The sequence below is a fragment of the Dendrobates tinctorius genome, unplaced genomic scaffold (assembly GCF_039654945.1).
Source record: "Dendrobates tinctorius isolate UK_male_01 unplaced genomic scaffold, ASM3965494v1 ptg000022l, whole genome shotgun sequence".
In the NCBI taxonomy this organism is placed as follows: domain Eukaryota; kingdom Metazoa; phylum Chordata; class Amphibia; order Anura; family Dendrobatidae; genus Dendrobates; species Dendrobates tinctorius.
Genome location: NW_027361690.1, coordinates 81,559,365 through 81,578,791, shown reverse-complemented (window position 1 = coordinate 81,578,791; position 19,427 = coordinate 81,559,365). Strand labels below are relative to the sequence as shown.

Sequence of the window (19,427 nt, the reverse complement as noted above, 5' to 3'; positions counted from 1 at the left end):
TTTTTGCATCAGTATTTTTCAGCCCAAACCAAGATAGGGCCCAAAATACAGAAGAAATGCAACTACTGTATTTCCTTTTACATTTTCTCTCTGTAGGTTCAATTTCTGATTTTGACAAATATACATTAAAAAATACTAAAAAGAATAACTAAATTTTTCATACATAACATCGCCAGACTCCTACCGGTCTGCTTGTAATTATGATGAATATACTATAATATATATAGCATTCTTTGTAGGTGGGTAAACGTGCAAAATCGGCAGTGTACCAAAGACTTATTTTCCCCACTGTAAATATATGATGTATGAAAAATATAGTTATTCTTTAAAACCATTTTCATGCCCAGTACTCTGGTTAATGTCCACACAGTCTACATGGACATTATCAATTAAAACTACATCTCCTCCAAACTGTGCTGGATCCACATTTCTACTACTAGCATAAGCTGCATCTCGTCTACGGGTCATTAGACACTTGGTGTAAGGGCAGCGCACACATTACACTGCTCTCTCGGCTTTTAACACCAGTGTCGGTATGTGCACATGGCGTCTTTTAGATGCCAGCATAGCAGCTTCCCTTTTGCTATAGGAATATGCTTCAGAAATATGGCGGCAGTATTTTCCCTGACATGTCTCCTTTGATGTCGTTATTGCGGCGGCTGTGCCATAGTCTTTTTTTTCTCCTTTTTTCATTTATAAGATGGTGGCAGCTTCCAAGAAGCAGTCACAAGAATAGACCGGTCACAAGCATGAAGAGGTTAAAGAAGTTACAAAAAGTTGAAATATTTGCCCAAATCGTTTTGACCTTGTTGTGCATGTGTTCTTTGCTTTTGACATTTTTTCTTTTGCGCTTTTTCAGGCAGTTCCTGAATAGGTGTCATGTGCACATACTCTAAGGGGCCGGATCAAGAAAGTGGTTATGCCACAAAACACTTTGAACAATTGGAAAAGTATGATTTTTGTCCCTTTGCACACCAAAACCTTCCAGATCCATCAAAGTGGGCAAAGCATGGGCAGGAAAAGGTATGGCGACTCCTTCCTGCCAAATTCATCATAAGTTACACCACTGTAGTAGTGTAACGTACTCCAGATATGCTACTCCAATCCCTGACTGGAGTATCATTTCTGGCGAGGTGCACATCACTGAGAAGTGCACAAGCCTCTTAATGAATTTGGCGCCTCTTACCCCACCGCTCTACTTCAGGAGGAGTGTACAACGCTAGTCTTAACAAGTCGGCCTCAGACTTTTTCACACATTCTTTATGGATGAGATAAGAATACATCCGAAGACTCCAAACAAAATGTATAAAGAAAATAACATACAAGTAATAACATACATTTTAGGTTTAGCTGTAGATCATTGGTTCATGGAAAATCACTACTGGGACATTTAACAGAGCATTTTCCAGGGGCGATCTGTGGAAAGCTCAGTAACAGCCCTATGGCCACACTTGTGGCTTTTTACCAAATGACTTTGCACAAGACAACAACAGCAGTGGATTTATGGGTATTTTTTTATTTTTTATATTTTTGAAGAGGGGGAAATGTTCTTCCTAAGGCCACTTTCACACGATCAGTATTTGTAAGCCAAAACCACAAGTGGAAAAGTGTAATAGAAACACGTCACCACTTTTGTACTTTATCACCCACTCCTGGTTTTGGCTTACAAATCTAGTATATACTTACCTTGTAATGTCTTCACATCCTGTTCTGTCCAGATGTCTCCGGAACCCAGAATTCCAAGCAGCGGAAGTTCACCAACCGCCATATTGGGACACCCAAGTGATGGGTGTCTCAATATGGAAACTGCTGGTGGTACCAGCCTCTTGCGCGGTACCACCAGCAGAACACCCTTGCACCACACACACACACACACACACACACACACACTCTATACGCCGTACGCAGCCTCTTGTGCTGTACCACCAGCGGAACACCGTCGCGAACATGCTGCCGCCATCAGCCGAATGCACAAAGATGGCGGCGGTCTGATTTACTGTGCCTGCACAAATTCGGCGCAGTGAAACATTTGGCTGATCCAGGCGGCAGATGCACAACGTGTCTACAGGGAGAGGAATCCGGTCACATTAAGGCTGTGTGCCCACGTTGTGTTTTTTTAAGTGTTTCTGCAGCGTATGTGCCGGCTCAGACGCTGCAGAAACGCTTAAAAGAAGCTTCACATTAAATTGCATGCGTTTTTGTCTTTTTGTGCCAATGCATGCATTTTTAAACGCTCAGGAATCGCTTAGCGGCTAAAAACGCAGCATGCTCATTAATTTCAGCATTGCTCAGCGTTTTTAGCCTTTTCCCATGTTCCCAGAAAACGCGCGTCAAAAAACGCATCAAAAACGTGCATCTTTTGTGCAAAAAAACGAGCAAGAAATGCGCGGAAATAAAATGCGCGTTTTCTGGGAAGGGGATCAGTTGCCTGAGCATTTAAAAACGCTAACATGGGCACATAGCCTAAAGGGGTTTTCCCATTAACGAAAGCTCAGTTTAAAAATTGTCTGTGTCTGACCATGTACGGAGCCATACCACATCTCCTGGGCAGGGGAGGAAGCCAAAGACAATACTGACATTACAGCAGGGGATCACAGAGGATTCATTTTGTGAGGTAAAATATTTCACTGACTGTTTTTAAACAATATTTTACCTCACAAAATGTATCCTCTGCGATCTCCTGCTGTAATGTCAGTATTGTCTTTTGCTTCCTCCCCTGCCCAGGAGCTGTGGTACAGACGGGATAAGTCAGCACTTGGGAAAAAAGATGGTGGATAGGTGGGTGAGCACACAAGGGGGAAGGGGGGGAGAGAGATTGTTAATGCTGCAAAGCCTGCCCCCATCGTGTCATTACCGCCCTCCCGATGCGATAGCATTGGGCCTCCATCTAGTACGGATATAAAATACTGAAAAAATACTGAATGTGTGAACGGTGCCTTAACCTAATAGTAACCACTAGGTTAAATATTCCAATAAATTTTGAAATATGTTATAGGACTGATCTATTTGGGGCCCTTACCAACCTATACAATCAGAGAACTACTGTGAAGAGGTCGCTTACAGAATAAACTATAAAATGTTTTAGAATACCAGAAGAAAGAGAAAGGTGAAGATTTTTTTTGTTTTTCAGAAAAACTGCGTCCTTTGTATGGCTTATTGCACACCCCCATGACATTGCTTAATAAGGCATATGCAGTCTTTTACACCATTTTTTTATGTCCATTTGCCACATTGCTGCTTTCATCAGTGAACCAATTTTGATTAGAAAAATATATAATAAACCACGCCACTGTGAATAGCACAAAGGAACAAAATCTCAGACAACTCTCAGAAAAGACAGGAGTTGTGCAGTAACAGTACTAGCAATTAATACCCAAAGGGGAATACAGCATATCTGACAAAATTGTACATTACACACTGAATACTCTTCTACTAGAATGTTGCCTTTTTCTGTTCAAGTTGGCAGCAGTCCGATTGCGATATATTTCATTTGGTGAACATACAATACATTGGTACTTACACCCTGTGGTGAAATATTTAGGATGCTATATACAAATAACAAGTTTGGCTCAAAGTTTAATTTACACATACAATTATATATATGTATAGCATGGCTTGTTTCTCTCTCTGTAGTTGTTGCATTATTATTCATTTTTTTTTTTACTTTTAGTTTTACAAGTAAAAGCAAAAAAAAGGGAAAAATACAAAAAAACACAAAACTATAAAAATCATGAAATAACTGTTTAGAGCTATATAGTCTACAAAAGAAGCTCAAACATACAGCTTTGGTTTATATAAATAATTCATTGCAGAACATGTTCAAAAGTATAGAACTTTATATATAGTCATTAATTCATTAGGGTATTGGTTTTTTTTTTTTCCTTAATATAAAATATACACGAGCTAAAATCACTTTATCTGCTCTTCAAGGTATGAATGTAAAAAGAAATGTTCTGAAACATATCCAAATCATAACTTAATATATTACTTTTTAATGCCTAAGGTAGGCGTATAGATCTTTAAAAAAAAAAAAAAAAATTCTCATGCTTGCCCCCAATATTTATTTATTCTGTAAGTCACACAATTTAGAAGTAGGACCCCCAATTTTATCTTCTCTGGTGCATTTGCTTTTTGTGTTGCACGTGCAAAAATAGATTGTGTGGCTTAAGCCCTTCATGTACGCCTTTTGTGGGGGCATCTAGGCATGGTGTGGGGGGGGGTAAAACATTGTCATGTACAGTATTGCTTTCTTTAGTTTCCTGCTTTCATTCCTGCTACAAAGCCACGTCATTAACTCATCTGGGCCAAAAAATACTAACTGCATTGTTATTTTTTTTTTGTCCTCTGGACCCTTTTTAATAAGAGTCGGCTGAGGTGGTAAAGGGTCTTACAACACGGCACTGCACTACGGGGAGATGCACCCAACTACCCCCAACCCTGTCTAAACACCCCTTTACTACTGCAGTCTCAATGTGGTACGGTACTAGACACACAGAAGGTTTTATTTTTTTTCCTCCAGAAAAGGATTTTTGTTTTGTTTGTTTTCAAAATGCCACGTGCCACATAGCCAGATAAAGTTGTAGGTCTGTGTTCAGTCATTGCAGCAGGTACCTGATTGATTTGTGAGAAACACAAGCGAGCTCACAGAAACACACAAAAGATGGCTCCTTGTGCGTGTGTGACATACTTCTTTCTCTCTATATGTGTATATATAGATTTGCTTATATATAAGGGTTCTGCATCCTCTGGAAAAGTTTTGTGATATGCCGGGGACTCGGCCACAGAAGAGGGAAAGCGATCTCTATGTCACCCAGGCATCCATTCTCATGCGCTTCATGGAGGGACTGTCCCTGTCCTCATTATTAGAATTCCGTCCCATACCAACTGGGGAATGGAAATCATTTCGGACGTCCTCGCGGTCGCTTCCGTCGTAGGAGCTGCTAGAGCTGCTCAGGCTGTCCACGGGTGAGCGCCCCATTTCTGGACGGCCCTGGTGTTGGTGGTGCTGCTGAGTGAGCGCAGATGACGTGACTCGGTCACGTGGAGGGGATATTGGTTCTGACTTTATGTTGACATTTTGGTTGGTATTGATGGATAAATTCGAACCCTGAGATAATTGCCCACCGGCCCTGCGGACAGAATATAGAGACTTGTTATATAATGAGACACTGAACAGGCCACCAGCATAGGAGACAACCATCGTGATACAACAGAATTTGTAATATAACCACATGTGATAAAGAAAAACTAATAATCTCCAACGATAAAATCCTAAAATACCGTATGTGCTAACAATCTGATCAGTAACAACTGAGATGGGGAATAGCATGAACATTTTCAGCGTTACGCTAAATCTAGTTGGTAGTATTTAAAACAACTGGAAAAGTTTGGGGCATCTGACATGGCATGTTAGTAAGTCGTGTAACTTTCCGGTCTGAGAAAGCAGGGGTTGTCCTAAGAACATTTTAAATCAACAGATCTTGGAATAATAATAATTTCCACAATTGGATGCGTTATAAAAAAATGTTCCAGTGCTGAGATAATCTTATAAATGTGCCCCTGCTGTGTACTGTGTAATGGCTGTGTCTGACCGTAATGGAACATTGTCTGATCATGTCCCTGTACGGTCAGACACAGCCATTACACAGTACACAGCAGGGTCACATTTATAAGATTATCTCAGCACAGGAAAATTTTTTTAGAATGCATCCAATTGTGGAAATTATTATTATTCCAAGAGGTTTTCATTAAAATGTACGGTACATGTATAATTTCTTTAAAGTGGATGACCCCTTTTTCTGTGTGCGTATGACATTTGTAGCACAACTGTAGTTCTCATGAAATGGCTCATAGATATAAATTTATGGTTTTCAGTCCTTTTTTCCAATAAGGCCCAGTTTACATCCTATTTGTAACGCACACAATTAATAAGCCTCTATGCATTTTATTTTTTTTCCAAAAAGTGTCCAGTTAGCCACAGAGCCATGTTTCTTCCTAGATCCTCATCATAGCCTGCCATATGTTTGTGTCCTATTAATACATTTTTCTTTAATAAGTGCATCCCAATGAATCTTTTCTCACCCCACTGGTGTGTATGAAAGGGGATCTGCAAGATTAAATGTGCGATTTAAACTCCGCTTTAGAAAAAAAATAATACATTTATAACCAACTCAAGGGCTAGTTCAGACAAGTGTATTATATGGATGTGTATGGTCTTAAAAAAAAACAAACAGCGCACTGACTAATAATTCATTTCTACTAATGATTTCAATAGGGCTGTCCAGATGACAGTTTTTACCCACAGCCCAAGTGTCTGTGCGGAAGGGAATTTTGGATGAGACTTGTTCATTAAAGTCTATGGGTGAACAAAAAAATAAAATAAAACAAAATTGTATCCCATACAATCATCCATATAGCACCCAACTTTTATAGATACTTTGCCACTAGTAACCCAGGAAAACATATTCGATCACCTTATCTATTATTATATGATAATGAATGTCAGTCACATGGTTGTAAAGAATGGACACACAGGTGGCAATACAGATAAAAATGTATGAATTTTCGTACACCTAAAAGTGATTGCTGTCTAAAAGACAACATTGAATGCCCGTAATGTGAATAACATTTATACCTTCGGGACTGACACCGCTTCTTCTGCGCCGAGTGCCTTGTGGCCTCTGATGGGCTGCAGCCTTTCCAGTTCCATGAAGGTGGAGGTTTGCTTTGATGGAACTGTGAAGGCTGCAGCCCATCACAGGTAACTGATACGCTGCAAGGCCAACATGACAAACGGCATCATGAAATCTCCAAGGAACACAGCACTCGGCGCAAAAGAGTGTAGCCAATCCGGATGGCAATGTTTTTTTTAATACATTCTATTTATCACATTGAATCACATTGAGGAATTCAAAAGGGCATGTCCTGTAGCAGAGAATCCACAACTATACGATTCTTCAGTGAATACTTCCATGATATAAACCACTTTCTGCAGACACTCACACAAGAGAGTTGAGGGCCGCTTGTCCTAGGTGGTGCTGCTGCCAGGCAGACACCTGTCCGATAGGCAGCATTCCTGGGGAGTTAAACCCCTGAAGAACAGACAGGTCCGCACTGGTGAGTGTGTAATCTGTACAACAAAGACAACAACAATTATCTTATAACTTTACAGGCAACTTGGCAAACAGCAAGACTTTATACTAATTTATATAATCTCATTTGTGCTTTGAAAATTAAAAAACAAATGCAGATAGTGTAAGAAAAGGCAGAAGTAACAAGGGGACAAACCAGGCAGTCACTGAAATGACCAATATGTATGTTGTAGGTCAGTGGTCATTTTACTCTGCACACCATAGTGCTGGTCTTTATGAGGATGTGCTTTCTGCTTCAGACATCAGAGTTTCATAGCCCATACAATTTCCGGAAATTTCTAGACTGGCCGCTTGTCTCCAAGCCCAAACTCAGCAGTGTCACATATGCCCAAGTTAGGGTCAGCAGATCCGAGGCTGGTCTGAAAATCATAGATCATACGCAAACTGTGACACTCGGACGGGTGAAGCTGGACTTGGAAGGTGTTTACACAGATAAACAGCTCATAGAAGGTCCCGACAGCGATCAGATGATCCCAGAAGCTGGCTCCTGAAAGCCACAATGATCAGCTGTTATTGATGCTTCATTCTGCTATATCTTAGCGGACACTACAAGGGTAATATATGATAGGTAATACATGGATGGAAGACCATGGTGTGCTAGAGCGGCTCTTATGTAAGCAGCTCCCTGATCTAGCTGATAAGACGTAGAGACAGAGACATAGGAGGGTCCTAATAAGGAATAATGAGTCATCTTTGAGACAGTTCTCCTAATTGGTCTAAATTTCCAAATTTGTATAGGAATGTTTACCTTTGTCCCGGGGTTCACAGAGCAAAAAGAGACAAAAAACATGCCTAAAAGCATTACGCAAAAGTGGTCAAAACCACCTTAGCTTAAATGACGTTTTCAACCATCACTCATTATATATTACATGGGCCAATAACCCCTGAAAGAATTGTACGACTAACTTAAAGGGGTTGTACAATACTTAGATAATGATGACCTACCTTTGCACGGCCAGATATAAACAATGTACAGAGCCAGAAAAGCACAGAAGCAACTCTTTGTAATGGCTGTTTCTCAGGTACCGCAGCTCTTACTGAAGTGCCACCTAAGCAGCAAACAGCGGATTGATTAGGGTGCTGAGTGCTGGACCCCCACCAATCCAATATTGATGACCCATACTAAGAACTGGCCAGTGGACAATCCCTGCTGTGGGGGTCTCCAGGAGTGCTGCTGCAGGTGTCTCCAGCGGTGCTGCTGCGGGGGTCTCTGCTGACATTTCAATGAATGGCCAGAGCCCCTGCAGTTCCGTGGTTTCCTGTGCGGTGGACTCCGGGAAAATGGCTGCTGGGGGGGTTGTCACATGAACTGAAATCTCATCTCCCGAGATCTTGATGCCGAGATCTCATCTGCGCATGTGCCGCCCCCTGGCAGCCATTTTCCCGGAGCCCACCGCACAGGAAACCACAGAACTGCGGGGGCTCCAGCCTTTCATGAAATGTCAGCAGAGCCCCCCGCAGCACTGGAGATTCCCGCAGAAGCACCGGACACCCCAGCAGCTCAGCCTGCAGCAATGGTATCGGTAAGGTATATACGCATTATAAGATGCACCCCCATCCCCCCCCCCCCCAAATTTTGAGGAAAAAGTGCGCTTAGAATCCGTAAAATTCAGACCTCAACGTCATCTTCCTGGTTCCTTTTGATCACTGTGATAGACCCTACCACAGTGATCAAAAGAAAAAAAAAAAAAGTAAATCAAACCCCCCTTTGTTAGATAAAAATTCGAAAATTACTTTTTTTATTTTTAATTTTTGCTATTCTTTGCGATTGTGTTTTTTTAAAAAAGTAAAAATGATGATGATATGACAGCTAGTGTTGAGCGCATGTGCATTGGGTTCTTGGGCATGCACTGAGTATCGCAGATCCTCGCATGTTTTTTTTTTGGGTGCCTATCAGCTGCAAAACATTTGAGGTGGGGACTCAAATATGTCACTTGAGACCTGCGATATTTGGTGCACACCCGATTTCCCGATGCAAACTGGAGTATCAAGAATTCAATATGACGACCAAATGTTATCAAATTCTGTATTGCACCTACGGGCTCAAAAAGCTCACTATAGCCCTAGATAAAATCCTTGAGGGGTGTGGTTTCCAAAATGGGGTCAGTTGTAGAAGGTTTCCATTGTTTAGGCACATTATAAAGTTATGTGAAGCACCTGGCAAAGATGCTCGACACACATCTAGAGAAGTTCTTTGAGGGGTCTGGTTTCTCATATTACTTAAGGGGGGTTCCCACTGTTTAGGCAAACATGACATGGTGTCCGCTAATTATTCCAGCAAATTTTACATTCAAAAAGTCAAATGGCGCTTCTTCCCTTCCAAGCATACTCGGGAGAAAATGCACAATCAGTTTTGTGGTCCATTTTCTCCTGTTACCCATGGGAAAATAAAGTTTGGGTCTAAAGTAATTTTTTTCTTTCCACATTGCTTCAGTTCTTGGGAAGCAACTGAAGGGTTAATACATTTCTTGAATGTAATTTTGAGCACCTTGAGGTGTGCAGTTTTTAGAATGGCGTCACTTTTGGGTACTTTCAGTCATATAGACCCCTAAAAGTCACTTCAAATGTGATGTATACAGTCCCTAAAAAAATGGTTTTGTAAATTTTGAAATTTTGCTGGAAAAATGAGAAATCGCTGGTAAACTTTTAACCGTTCTGACTTCCTAACGAAAAAAATGATGATTCCAAAATTGTGTTGATGTAAAGTTGGCAGATGGGAAATGTTGTTATTAACTATTTTTGGTGCTATAACTCTCTGATTTAAGGGCATAAAAATGAAAAATTTGAAAATTGCTAAATTTTTGCCAAATTTCCAATTTTTTTCATAAACAAGTCATATCAAATACATTTTACCAATATCATGAAGTAGAATATGTCACGAAAAAACGTCAATCAGTGGGGTCCATTGAAACGTTCCAGAGTTATTACCACAAAGTGACAGCGGTCAAAGTTATTACCACAAAGTGACAGCGGTCAAAATTGTAAAATTTGGCTTGGTCATTAAGGTATTACAAAACAAACTAATGAGAATGGTCTGGACTGAAATGATGGTACACTGAATGTAATATTTTTTGCATAACCTTTTGAGGCAATCACTGCACACAAACAATTTCTGTAACGCTCAATTAGACATGAGCGAATTTGTTCGGGTTTTGCTTCCGAATCTGATTTTGACATATTCGAGCCATACTCAAACACTATTTTTGCTGAATGTTTAATGATCGGTTCCGAATATATTCGGCAATTTCTACTCCCATCGACTCCAATGACGTTCGGCTGTATTCGACGAATATCGCAAAAACAATATTCGATGCCAATCGTATTCGGAACCGAATCTGAACAAATTTGCTCATCTCTACTCCCAATGAGACTTCTGTACTTGTGTACAGGTATTTTGGCCCTCTTGTCGTGAGCAGACTGCTCCTTGTGTCTCAGATGTGAAGGCTCCTTCTCCAGACAGCAGGTTTCAGCACCTTCCACAGATGTCCGATAAGATTTAGAGATTTAGATCAGGGCTCATAGAAGACACTTCAGAACTTTGCAATGCTTTGCTGTTAGCCATTATTGGATGTTTTTAGCTGTGAGTTTTGGACCTTTATCCTGTTGGAGGACCCATGATTTGCATCTCAGACCAAGCTTTCTGACACAGAGCAGCACATTTTGCTCCAAAATGCATTGGGACACAGAAGAAAAAACCCTTAAAATGCATTTTCATTCATGCTTGTGCAAGTGCACAAAAATAGCCCCAAAAAGTAATGAGAGCGTAGAGACGTCTCACACAAGACTGAGAAAATAAGAAGAAAGAGAGAGTCCAAAGCTACTAAAAAGTAACAAATTTTATTATGTAAGACAGAAGAACAAGACACAACGGCATAAAAAATTGAGTGAGGGTTATCATAGTCACCGGATACAACAAAAACCCTGGGCAAGGTGATTCATGATAAATATGGGTAGAAACACCAAGGTTACTTACCGGTAGCCGGTTTTTCCGGAGCCCATGACGGCACACATGAGAGAGGGGATCCGCCCAGTCAGGACAGGAACCCTACTGAAGATAAAAGGGCGGTACCTCTCCCTCGCTTCAGTTGGTTTACAGAGCATGAGAGGCCCCCCGGGTTAGTACACATGGTAAAACTATCACCACATTATATCTAACTAAAAAAACACCCAAACTAAAGTGCACACCAAAGGAGTGAAAAGGGGGGGAATATACAGGTGCCGTCATGGGCTCCGGAAAAACCGGCTACTGGTAAGTAACCTTGGTGTTTTCCCGTCTCCCATGACGGCACACATGAGAGACTTTTGTAGAATAAGACACCTTAGGGAGGGACCACCGCTTGCAGCACCCTTCTACCAAAGGTTAGGTCAGTAGAGGAAGACAGATCAAGTCGGTAGTGTTTAAAAAAGGTGGAAGGTGAGGACCAAGTAGCGGCTTTACAAATTTGCTCAATCGATACCTCAGCCTTCTCTGCCCAGGAGGTAGCCACGGCTCTGGTGGAGTGAGCCTTGATGCCTTCTGGAACCGGAGCGCCACTTGCGGAGTAGGATAACATAATGGCCTCCCTGATCCATCTGGCAATGGTACTTTTAGCTACCCCGTGCCCCTTTCTACTACCCTGAAAGGCCACAAAAAGGGACTGATCTTTCCTCCACTGACTAGTTATTGACATATATTGTATTATGGCTCTTCTTACATCTAATGTATGGAACTTTTGCTCCCCCGGGTTTCTGGGATTGTTACAGAACGACGGCAAGGAGATCTCCTGAGTCCTATGAAACTTTTGGACTACCTTGGGGAGATAGGCCGGGTCTGGTCTTAGAACCACTCGGTCATCCAAGATCTGTGTATAAGGAGGACATATAGACAGAGCTTGTAGGTCGCTGACTCTTCGGGCTGACGTTAAGGCTACCAGTAAGACCGTTTTAAGTGTAAGTAGCTTTGGTGACAGCTCTAGTAGTGGTTCGAAGGGATCTGTGGTTAAAGCCTCCAAAACTAGGTTCAGATCCCAGGGTGGTATCTTTGGGATAATGACCAGCCTTGACCTGCCACAGGACTTAATGAACCGGGACACCCACCTATTGGCTGCTAAATTGCAGTTATATAGGGCCCCCAAAGCTGAGACTTGAACTTTGAGTGTGTTAGTGGCTAACCCCAGTTGCAGCCCCGACTGTAAGAACTCTAGGATAGGTCCCACTGGAGCTACATCCCCTAAAGGTTCCCCCAGGAAGTCTAGGAACTTTTTCCACGTTCTACCGTAGATTTGGGATGTTATTGGTTTCCTACTTTTCAACAGGGTGGAGACTAACCCTGGAGAGAATCCCTGGCGACTCAGTAGCGCCCTCTCAAATTCCAGGCTGCTAGATGGAAGCCCTTCACCTGAGAGTGGACCACTGGTCCCTGGGAAAGCAGGTCTGGAATCTCTGGTAGTATCCATGGATCTGTCACTGACATGAGCCTCAGAAGGGAGAACCAAGCCCTTCTCGGCCAAAAAGGAGCTATAAGAATTATTCTTGCCCGATCCTCCCTGATTTTCCTGACTACTACTGGGATCATTGTTATCGGGGGAAATGCATAGGCCAGGATGAACTTCCAGGGTATTTGTAGGGCATCTACTGCGAAGGGGTTTTCCCTTGGATTTAGCGAGCAGAACTTCCTGACCTTCCGGTTGTGTGCGGTAGCGAACAGGTCTATTTCTGGTCTGCCCCAGCCCTGAACTATTTGTTGGAAGACTCGGGGGTTTAGGGACCATTCCCCTTGTCTTAGATGCCTGCGACTCAGGAAGTCTGCTTGTATATTTTCTGCCCCCTTTATGTGCAATGCTGTGATGGATAACAGATGTTGTTCTGCTAGCTGGAAGAGTAGATCTGATATTTGCATGAGGCCCCGAGATCTCGTTCCCCCCTGATGATTGAAGTAGGCTACTACTGCCTGATTGTCCATCATGACCCGGGTGTGGCGGCCCTGAAGTAAGGGAAGGAAATGTTTCACGGCTTTTTCCACTGCCCATAGTTCTTTTACATTTGAATTCTGATCGCTTTCTAGTGAGGACCAGGTCCCCTGTAATGTATGGGATCTCAGGTGTGCTCCCCACCCTGTGGCACTCGCGTCTGTCGTAATGATGTCCTCGACTGGTTTTTGCCACGGGACACCAGCTGTTAGATTCTTTTCTACAGTCCACCAGAGCAGGGAATCTCTTACAGCCACTGAGAGACATAGTTTGCCTTCTAAATGCCCTTTTAATTGTTTCTGCGCTGACAGGACTTCCCACTGTAGTTGCCTTAAGTGGTACTGCGCCCATGTTACTGCGGGTATACATGATGTCAGTGAGCCTAAAAGGGACATTGCGTTCCTCAGTGTCATATTTGGTCTTTGTATTGCTGTGCGAGCTAGGCCTCTTATCTTGGTCACTTTCCTCTCTGGTAGGAGGCAGCGTTGTTGCTCGGAGTCCAATATCAACCCTAGGAAGGATTGCTCTTTTACTGGGGTTATCCTTGACTTGGGGATGTTTACTATCCATCCTAGTCCTACTAGAGTTGCTATTACTTCCTTCACTTGAAGTGTGCAGTGGGATTCCAACCTCCCTATTACCAGAAAGTCGTCTAAGTATGGGACGATCACTATGTCCCTGGATCGCAGAAAAGACATTACTTCGGCCATCACTTTGGTGAATACCCTGGGGGCTGTAGACAGGCCAAACGGAAGGGCTGCGTATTGGTAGTGTCTCACCTGCCCCTGGATATAGAGCGCTACTCTCAAATATCTCTGATACTCCCGATGGATTGGGATGTGATAGTAGGCATCTTTTAAGTCTATCACTGCCATGAGGCAATGCTGGAACAGGATCTTTGTGGCCGTGTTGATTGACTCCATTTTGAAGGAGCAATTGTCTATCCACTGATTGAGTCTCCTCAGGTTGACAATGGTTCTCCAAGAGCCGTCTGGTTTTTGTATTAAGAAGAGGGGGGAGTAGAACCCCCTTCCTTCTTCTTGCGCTGGGACTTCCTGTAGGACTTGTTTTTTCACTAGTCCCAAGACTTCCTTCTCCAGGGCCAGCTGTTGCTCTTGGGCTTTCCTTCTGGGTGTTATTATGAAGGTATGCCTGGGCGGACGGATTAATTTTATTTTTAAGCCGTCCTTGATTATATTTAGGACCCATGTACTGGGGGAGATATTTGCCCAGGCGGAAAGGAAGAGAGAAAGCCTTCCCCCTACCTCCCGGGAGATTTTTTGGAGGAAGTGGAGGGCCCTTTAAACATATAGCCCGATCCTCTTTTTTCTTTAGAGTCCCAGCTTTTTCTATCTCCCGGGGGACGACCCCTGTTAAATCTCCTCCGAAAGGGCTGCTTCTTAGGATCTCCCGGAAATCGGGAAAAGCTTTTCTTCCTATCCCCCGCATGCTCCAAAATCTCTTCTAGTTTTTTCCCGAAGAGGAATTGGCCATCGCATGGAATGGAACATAACTTGTGCTTAGAGGGTAAATCTCCGGGACACCCTTTAAGCCACAGGGCTCGTCTTGCCGCATTTGACTGGCTTGCTGCGCTAGCTGTCAATCTTGCGGAGTCTGCAGAGGAATCGGCCAGGAAAGCCGCTGCTCCGTGCACCAATGTTAGATTAGCTAGAATTTCGTCTCTAGGAACTCTATCCTTGATCTGGTCCTCTATTTGTTGCAGCCAGACCATGAGGGCACGAGCGGTACAGGTACCGGCTATTGCTGGCTTCAATCCCCCTGCTGAAGCTTCCCAGATGTGCTTCAGAAACCCATCTGCTTTCTTATCAAGCGGGTCTTTCAACACGCCAGAATCTTCTAATGGTAGGGATACCTTTTTTGAGGATCTGGCTACAGCCCCATCAATTTTTGGGACTTTTTCCCAGGTTTCTGAGTCCTTCTGGTCAAAGGGGTACCTCCTCTTTGATGTGGAAGGTAAGCCCCCTGACCGCTCTGTCTTTTTCCATTCCCTGTCAATTAGCGCTTTTATTTTATCATTTACAGGGAAGGTACGCTTTCGCTTTTCCTCCAAACATTACATCCTCTAATGATTTGGGAGTTTTTTCTTCTTTAAGGCCCATTGTAGCTCTAATGGCCTTGACCAGTTTTTCTACGTCCTCCGTTGGGAAACATGGACGGCCGCCTATATCGCTGTCCGAGGAGGATTCTGAGGACTGCGTAGAGGAAGAGGAGGTGGAGGGGGACAAAGATCTATCCCGCCCCTTCTGCTTTGGCGAGGCCTCTGAATCGGAGCTCCTTCTACGGTTTCTTTTCTTTTTAAGGGCTGCCTTTAGGGAACCTTTCACCTCCTGATGTATTAACTCCTTCAGACTAGTCACCAAATCAGGGGTCTCCTCCTGTATAGTCCTGTTAATACAGTCAGCGCAGAGATCTTTCTGCCACTGATCTGCCAGCGGGTTTTTACATAGGGCGCATTCTCTATTTTTGGTTTTGCTGCTGGCCTTCCTCGCCCCCTAGTGATCAAACAGAAAAAATGGAACCCCATTACCATAAGGGTGACATTCACGTAGATCACTCACCACCGCTGTCAATCAGGGGTACCGATCTCGGAGGCTCCTCAGATGCACTCGTGACGTTTCTCCTGGACGTCCCAGAGTCATGCCGATTGCGCTTATGACTGCCGCTCCCACCACTTGAGCGACTGCTCCTGGTATGTTGGTGGCTTGGCCTGGCATCTGGCGAGAGGTCTTGATGCTGACGCTGCTGCTGTCGCTGCTGCTGACGCTGCTCGTCTTGCCCCACTTCCATTCTGAAGCCTTGGGCATGAGTGCGTCTTCTGTGGTCATCCCCCTTATGTAAGGGGGATCCACTGCACTCTCCGCCTCCTCCGGTTACCCCCACAGCCCCTCCCCCCCCGCCATACCGCCGGGATCTCTCTCCACCGATCGGCGTTCTTCACCATGGGCGCCGCCATCTTGGATTGTCGGCGCCGCCTCCGACGTCACGCGGGCACGCCCCTTCCCCAGCGTGCCCTGCGCGTGCCGTCAGAGGAGCGCGACCCGGAAGCGGCCGCTCCCTCAACGCTCCTGAGCTGCTCCAGAGTAGGGAATCACCGGCAGAGGGGGAGAGGGCGGCGCGGCAGCCACGGCAGAGCCCCAGGACCCCCGCCGTGCTGTTCCTGCGCCCGCTTGGACGCTGAGCCCCGGAGGACCCGCGGACGGCGCTTCCTCCATCCCGACGCCCAGCGCTCAGGAGCCCAGCCTGATCTTCTACGCCGGCACGGGAGAGGGGCAGGTAAGTGTGAACTGCTGTCTTCAGCACGGGTCCCTGTCAGGACAGGAAACCCAACTGAAGCGAGGGAGAGGTACCGCCCTTTTATCTTCAGTAGGGTTCCTGTCCTAACTGGGCGGATCCCCTCTCTCACGTGTGCCGTCATGGGAGACGGGAAAATGGTATATTCCCTCACAGAGATACGGGCCAGTTTGTCAGAAATGAGCTGGTCCCTTCAATCCCCTTTCAATAACAGTACCCGAGGAAGCGGTTATACCGCGAAACGTACGTCGGGCCTCTCCTGGTCAGTGTGCTTCTGGTTATAATGATGGGTATGTTGTTACTTTAACCCTTTCCTTCTATATATGGGCTAAGTGCAATACGTTTGGGTCTCTTCTACCCCACTTTGTTATATTCTATTTTATGATAAGGGTACTGTTATTGAAAGGGGATTGAAGGGACCAGCTCATTTCTGACAACTGGCCTGTATCTCTGTGAGGGAATATACCATTTCTACCCATATTTATCATGAATCACCTTGCCCAGGGTTTTTGTTGTATCCGGTGACTATGATAACCCTCACTCAATTTTTTATGCCGTTGTGTCTTGTTCTTCTGTCTTACATAATAAAATTTGTTACTTTTTAGTAGCTTTGGACTCTCTCTTTCTTCTTATTTTCTCAAAATGCATTGGGAGTCTTATGATTGCATTGAACTATGTAGATTCAAGACCCCCCGTTTCAAGAGGCAGCAAAGCAGCCTCAAAGCATGACTGAGGGTGCTTCATGTGTCCCAGTAGGTACTACGGTAATTGTTCTTTTCTTTGTATGCTTCAATTTTGGGTCTATATATATACCAATGGCGCAAAAGCGTGCAACTCCAGGACACAAAGCAGCAAGTATTAAAACAACCCGCCACTCAAATTGTCTCTATAAAAATAATAATAAATAAACCTTATACAAACTTGCGCTAATAGGGTGTGTCCTGATTAGGTAGGAGATATCTTGTGAAGAGGTCTGTTACCTTTACTGAAGCTTAATATGGCGAGCCAGGAGAGACAGAAGTCCAGGTCCTTCCCAGAGATACTCCCCGGCACAGCGATGTATAGAGTTTCTGGAGCTAAAGGGTGCTACCTCCTAGCATACCGCCGTCCCGGCCGGTGACTGGCGTGCAGCTGGAGGTATGTATCGGCAGGCTGTACAGATACCAGCCGCCGCTACAAAAACATGCCTGCAAGGTCCGAGAACGCCGAAGGACCTTGCGTGACGTCACAGTCACGTGGGAAGTCACGTGACAGGCAGAAAAAACGCTATGAAGCGCTGAAGGGGCCAGAATACAATGGTAGATCCTACGCGTTACAGAATTCACTGATTCCTTCTTCAGGGATGGCCCCCTGGAACAAGAATAACCCTTATATAGCCTCCAGTATATATCCTCTAATAACAAAACATCATATTAGGCATTAAAAGCAAATAGCTCAATTTCGCTGTTTAGACCATTTGGGATCAGAGTATTTAATTCAAATATCCATTTGCTTTCTACCCTGGACATTTGATGGATAAAATTGCCTTTCCTCATGCTTCTTTTAACAATTTGAATCCCAGTCACCTTAGTGTCCCTTAAAGAGCTCCCATGATGTGTGAGATAATGATTAGAAAGAGGGTGACCTGTGAATTTATTACAGATATTACGTAAATGTTCCCCAATTCTAACATTTAGGGGACGTATAGTTCTTCCTATATATAATTTATCACATGGACATGTGATACAATATATCACCCCCTTCGTGTCACAGGTGATGAAATCACGGATCTGAATCTCCATGGACTTATTCACAATCGAGAGTTGTCTTTTACTGCCTAATTTTTTGCAAGATGCGCATTTTTTGCAGGGAAAAAACCCATTTAGTTGCTGATGTAAATGAGAATTGGGGCCTGGTGTTGGTATAGAAATAGAGGGGGCTACCAGGTTACTCAAATTGTTTGCCCTTCTAAAGACAAACCTAGGGCGAGCTGGTAAAGCTTCCCCTATGATTTTATCATTTTTCAAAATACCCCAGTGTTTATTTACAATTTTTCTGAAAATATGGCTATTTGAATTAAACTGAGTGATGATGGGAACCTCATCTATAATGGGGTTTTCTTTATTTTTTATTTTATGTCTGAGGAATTGTTCCCTCGGTATGTTCCCAATATATTCCCTGGTGGCTCGCAGGGCTTGGGTATCATATCCTTTTTGGCAGAATTTTTTAATTAGAGTTTCAGCTTCAGTTAAATAGTCCTGTGACTTGGAGCAGTTTCTATGGGCCCGTATAAACTGGCTCTTTGGGATATTCAGAAGCCAACTTGGGAGATGGCAACTTTCTAATGAAATGTAATTGTTTGAATCAGTGGGTTTATGAAATAATCGTGTCTGGATGGTGTTGTCCTCAATAAAAAATTTTTAAGTCTAAAAAATTAATCTCCGTGAGACTTGTCGTTGCAGTAAATTTAAAAAAATAACAATTTTTATTCAATTCGTCAATAAAATCAGTTAAAAGCGTAGGCCCACCAGACCAAATGAAAACAATATCGTCTATGAAGCGGTGCCAGAGTACCAGATTCGCGCGCAGCCTGCCCTCGGGAAAGATGGTTTCATGTTCCCACTTCCCGACGTACAGATTTGCATAACTGGGCGCGAATCTGGTACCCATAGCGGTCCCCCACTTCTGGGAGTAGTAGTCCGCTCCATAGTGAAAGTAGTTATGGGTGAGTATAAAATAAATACAATCAACAATAAAAGCAATTTGGTCGCTAGGTAAGCTTTTAGCTTCAGACATAAAGAATTCTGCAGATTTGCAACCCTTTTCATGTTCAATAACTGTGTAGAGGGAAGTTATATCTAAAGTCCCTAAGATAAAATGGTCCTTCCATTCTATATTGTTTAAAACCTGTAAAACATGAGTGGTGTCCTTCAGGTAGGCTGGAAGAGCAGGGACTAATTGTTGTAAGTGGTAATCCACAAATTTCGAGAGATTAGCTGTAAGGCCACCAATGGCCGATATTATTGGTCGGCCAGGG

At 43.7% G+C, this 19,427-nt stretch overlaps 1 protein-coding gene across 10 annotated transcripts in view; it reads right to left on the bottom strand.

Moving 5' to 3' along the window:
- Positions 1-3,556: 3,556 nt before the first annotated feature.
- Positions 3,557-19,427, bottom strand: part of MEF2A (myocyte enhancer factor 2A) — a 206,480-nt gene continuing 190,609 nt past the window's right edge. For all 10 annotated transcript variants that reach the window (XM_073568789.1, XM_073568793.1, XM_073568783.1 and 7 more), the window contains 2 exons: positions 7,003-7,129; positions 3,557-5,129 (listed from right to left, as the gene is read on the bottom strand). In XM_073568789.1, the coding sequence (XP_073424890.1) occupies positions 4,802-5,129; positions 7,003-7,129 (455 nt within the window). In that variant the 3' untranslated portion in view covers positions 3,557-4,801. The remainder of the gene's footprint in view (positions 5,130-7,002; positions 7,130-19,427) is intronic.